General features: G+C 31.3%; 1 protein-coding gene across 1 annotated transcript in view; it reads left to right on the top strand.

Moving 5' to 3' along the window:
- Positions 1-391: 391 nt before the first annotated feature.
- The window catches only part of LOC106476832 (OTU domain-containing protein 7A-like), a gene marked incomplete at both ends in the record, with an annotated part of 10,023 nt that continues 5,551 nt past the window's right edge, over positions 392-4,863 (top strand). Inside the window, 2 exons of the mRNA XM_022380587.1 lie at positions 392-631; positions 3,395-3,493. Of these exons, the coding sequence (XP_022236295.1) occupies positions 392-631; positions 3,395-3,493 (339 nt within the window). The remainder of the gene's footprint in view (positions 632-3,394; positions 3,494-4,863) is intronic.

Below are 4,863 nucleotides of genomic sequence, written 5' to 3'. Positions count from 1 at the left end.
CTACCCGGTCACATGGCTATCACATTGATCACAATCAGTGGTGGCTGCCTGGTCACATGGCTATCACATTGATCACAACCACTGGTGGCTGCCCAGTCACATGGCTATCACATTGATCACAATCAGTGGTGGCTGCCTGGTCACATGGCTATCACATTGATCACAACCACTGGTGGCTGCCCAGTCACATGGCTATCACATTGATCACAATCAGTGGTGGCTGCCCAGGTCACATGGCTATCACATTGATCACAACCACTGGTGGCTGCCCAGTCACATGGCTATCACATTGATCACAATCATGGTGGCTTCATGGATTTACCTGAAATCACTGCAAGTATAAAAATCATTCTTATAAACACAATTGAATTCTCTGTGTTGTACATTCCAGCTAAAAGACTTTCAAGAGGCATATCCAAAGCAACCGAAAATGTTGGTCTAGTGGCAAGAGCAAGAAGTGAATTTACCAGGAGCCCACTCAGCAGTTCAACACATGCTCAGGTTGCTCTCTTGGACACCCCTGTTTACACTTTTACCTTACCTGACATTTCTATACATCCTCCTGATTTCAGGGAGTTCCTTGAACGAGACTTGGTTGAAACATCAACACTTGTGTCTCTTGAACATGCTGGTAAGATCTTTTGGATAAAATGTTTTTACATAATTACCTCTTTATTGTTAAAATAAACAAGATTTGATAGTTTAAAAAATATCCTTGTAAATTTAAATCCATGATGTTTTAATAAAGTTTTTTTTTATTACCAACCTAAGCGTCTTCATCCAGATTACAGTTTTTATTACCAGTTATTTGTTTGCTGACTTGATGTATGTAGATATCTGATATTGTTAAATATCAAATATTTTTCACTGCTTCCTTTTCATGAGGTACCTACTTAACTAACAAGCAGTATGAATTTTTGAAACAGTGATTTTTGGGATAATAGATTTTTTTCTGTAAAATGTTTCTTCTCTAACAGTGAGACATGATCATGTAAGATATAAAAAGTACATTTAAATTGTAAATACATTCAATCATATAATTCGACTTATAATACTATCTCCCTTTGCTTTTAAATATAATTAACTTAATACAGATACAATGGTTCTCCTGATGTTTTATTAATTTTAGGTGTTAATTTCTTGATCATTGTTTCCTCCAGACTGTTTTTTTTTGTTTGGGTTTTCCGATATTTCTACCACGTTTCTGCTGGAGATATATTGATGATATCCTGTGTGGCTTTAACGGAGAAGAAATTACATGATTTTTTAACACATTAACAAACAACATAAGAATAAATATTCACAATAGAAAAAGATAAAAATGGTTGTATAATCTACCTAAATGGTTGTATAATCTACCTAAATGGTTCTATAAACTACCTAAATGGTTGTATAAACTGCCTAAATGGTTGTATAATCTACCTAGATGGTTGTATTAACTACCTAAATGGTTGTATAAACTGCCTAAATGGTTGTATTAACTACCTAAATGGTTGTATAAACTGCCTAAATGGTTGTATAAACTACCTAAATGGTTGTATAAACTATCTAAATGGTTGTATAATCTGCCTAGATGGTTGTATAACTACCTAAATGGTTGTATAAACTACCTAGATGGTTGCATAATCTACCTAGATGGTTGCATAATCTACCTAGATGGTTGCATAATCTACCTAAATGGTTGTATAAACTACCTAAATGGTTGTATAAAATGCCTAGATGGTTGTATAAAATGCCTAAATGTGAACATAAAAATCACCAAAAGAAGACTCATGATGGGACATGTGTAAGCTGGTTTTCCGATCACGATAAAAAGTAAAAATCGGAACATTAAAAGTAGTATCATAACAGCACTGAGAATATGCACCAATGAAAACATGAAAAACAAAATTCAAAACATAATAGAATGTTTTAAAACAAAAGATGAGTACATTCTAAGTATAACTGATAAGACAATCAAGAAAACAATGAACTAAGAAAAAAATGAACACGTTTCAGGAACAACAAGAGAAGAAACATATTTCTGGATCAATACCATTTGTAGGTGTTATTAGTGAAAAATCAATTAGATATGGTACAAATCGAGCAAAAAACACAACATAAAAACTAAAATTGAACTGACATTAAAAGTTTTCTACCAAAGTTATATAACAATGAAAAATATGGCAATGTCACAGGTAATAAAATATATTGTCTAGATTGTGAAAGTTTCTATATAGGAGAAATAGGTAAGAAAATAATGACCGGATGCGAAAAAAACATGAAATAAACTTTATAGATATATTAAGGTATTGAATACAGAGAAAAACCCAAACATAAGAACATACATATAAGCATTCTATTTGTGCTAATTATATTTAACACCAGAGGGAGATAGTATCAAATGCAGTTATTTGATTGGATGTACTTATATGTTGTAGATGATCATGTCTCACTGTTGGAGATGAAATGCTGTAGAGAAATACATCTGTTATCCCACAAATAGTTGTTTCAAAAATTCATATCAAATGTTTATGGTTGAATTGACATTTGTTAACAGGTGATATTGGTTTAATACCAACCATTTTCGGTTAGTTTAATTGATATTCTGAAGAGTTTATGGTTGTCTTCTTATCTAATGACAGTTGGTATTATGTTATACGAGTGGTTTTTGGCTATTTTTATATCTGTTAACAGTGAATATTGGTTAACTCCAGTAGTTTTGTGAATGATTTGATATTTAACAGCTGATATTGCAGGCTGCCCAGTGAACCCATAAAACCTGTTTTTCAGAAGCTTAACATTTAACTAAAACCATTATACTTGCTCAAAGAGCCTGTAATAGCCATAATAGCTTGTAAAAAGTTGTATATTTACAGAAATAGAATTTTATGCTCTTCATTTAAAATTTAAAACTCTGTGATTGTTTCTGAGATATCACGTATGAGAGCTGAAACAGCAAGTTGTGAAATATTCTTAGTTACAAGATAATAAAGACTATTCTCAGGTGATTTGGTAGAAGATGGACGACAACTATAAATTATACCACCTCTACAAGAGAAATTTTACTAAAAAGAACCTTCAGTCAGATTCAGCTTTTATCTTAAAGGCTAGCATCAGAATAAATTGCTACAAACAGTTTTTGAGATGAAAAGTTGATTTCATTTGTATTAACAGCTGAATATGGGGAAGTAATGTATAGTTTTCTAGATGAAAACTATTTTGTAGAAATACATTATCTAAGTTAGAGCTCAAGCAGACACTTCACCTCTCAGTTGTGCTATGTGATGAATTTTTTTTAATATGAAATAATCAGCCTAATGATGTACATAGTTACATCTGTAGATATAAGTTTTGTATTTCATTCATTGTTTTGGAATACTTATTAGAACTTCACAGATATTTTTACTTCTAGGTCGACTCAACTGGTGGTCTGATATTGGAGTTTGTCAGCGATTGTGGCCTTTAGCAACAAGTGGTGATGGAAATTGCTTACTTCACGCTGCCTCGTTAGGTAGTACTTGATAATGTTTCAGTTTCTATACATTAAATAGATTTTAGCTAAATAAACATTTTGTTAGATAGTTATGGGTTGATTACAAATTATGAAACTTTAAATTTACAACCAATGATTCTATTGAACATTGTTCATGGAAGCATCACGAGATAAGTAAAGTTTTCATTGCAAAATAACTGCTTCTCCATATTTTGTTCACAGACTATTTGTAAATATACTTTTAAAAAACTACAAACAAATAACATTATATTTGCATAAACTGTATTGTGATTTTCAAAATTTTAAGGGTTTTCCTTAAGGTATATGTAATTTATTTTATTTATTGCTTGCTATTAACCCTTTTGCTACAGGTCTTCCTATGGTCGGGGTTAAAGGGTATGTCATCACGTTTGTAGATTTACATTCAAAATTTTATTGGTCTACTATTTTCTGAATGTATACCAATAAGTTTGGTATCAAATTGTAGATTATAATTCAGGTTTCAGTAATATACATTAGTTAATTTCTTAATTTAAAAGTAAATATTAAAACAAAGTTCCTAAATATCAATTTTTGTGTCACGTGGTATGTTGAATGCAGCTTTGGTTTAAATTATACATGTTTGTGATATCCAAATACAAAGTCTATAGTTTCTTACAATTAGAAACTCATATTACCAATATTGACAAGCTAGAATATAAAATATGAACTTCATATCTTTTCTGTTTGTCGAGATATCAATATATTTAGTGAATCAAACACAATGGCCCCACACACCTCTTTTCATTTTTGGAAATACTTGCTTATGTATACTTACTTCTGCCTATTACGTGTGAATAACCAATTGAAAGCTCAGAATGTCTCCCTGATGGTTTTCTCAGCCTCTAGAAGGTGGGAAGTTCCCAAGATTATTTCTTTATCTTGAATCATAGAAGAAAGTGCGAAGTGAAGATGTTGTTTGAAAAACATTTTAGTTAGTAAGCCTGATAAATTACTATGGAATTCTGCAATACTGATAGAGTAATTTATAGTATTCAAAATGCGTATATAAAACCTAAAAAAGTATCTTACATCCTCCACATGTGAAACTTGACAAGGCTTAGCAAATTAATGCAAGTGGGCAAATGAGTACAGAGTTTGTAACTTATTTGTAAAAACTTATAATGTATTATAACTGAAATGTTACTGCATTTTAGAAAATACTGGTTCACTAGAACAAAGTGAAGACAGGTCACTTTGTAAAGGCCAGTTTTATATTATTGATATGGTAACATGAGTACACATGCACTGCGTCTTTGCAACTAATATTAGTTAGACACAGCTGAAAGATCAGTGAAATAAAAAATCAATCTATATATATATATATATATATATATATATATATATAT

Source organism: Limulus polyphemus, unplaced genomic scaffold (genome assembly GCF_000517525.1).
Source record: "Limulus polyphemus unplaced genomic scaffold, Limulus_polyphemus-2.1.2 Scaffold11761, whole genome shotgun sequence".
Taxonomy (NCBI): domain Eukaryota; kingdom Metazoa; phylum Arthropoda; class Merostomata; order Xiphosura; family Limulidae; genus Limulus; species Limulus polyphemus.
This window is presented reverse-complemented; position numbering and strand designations above follow the sequence as displayed.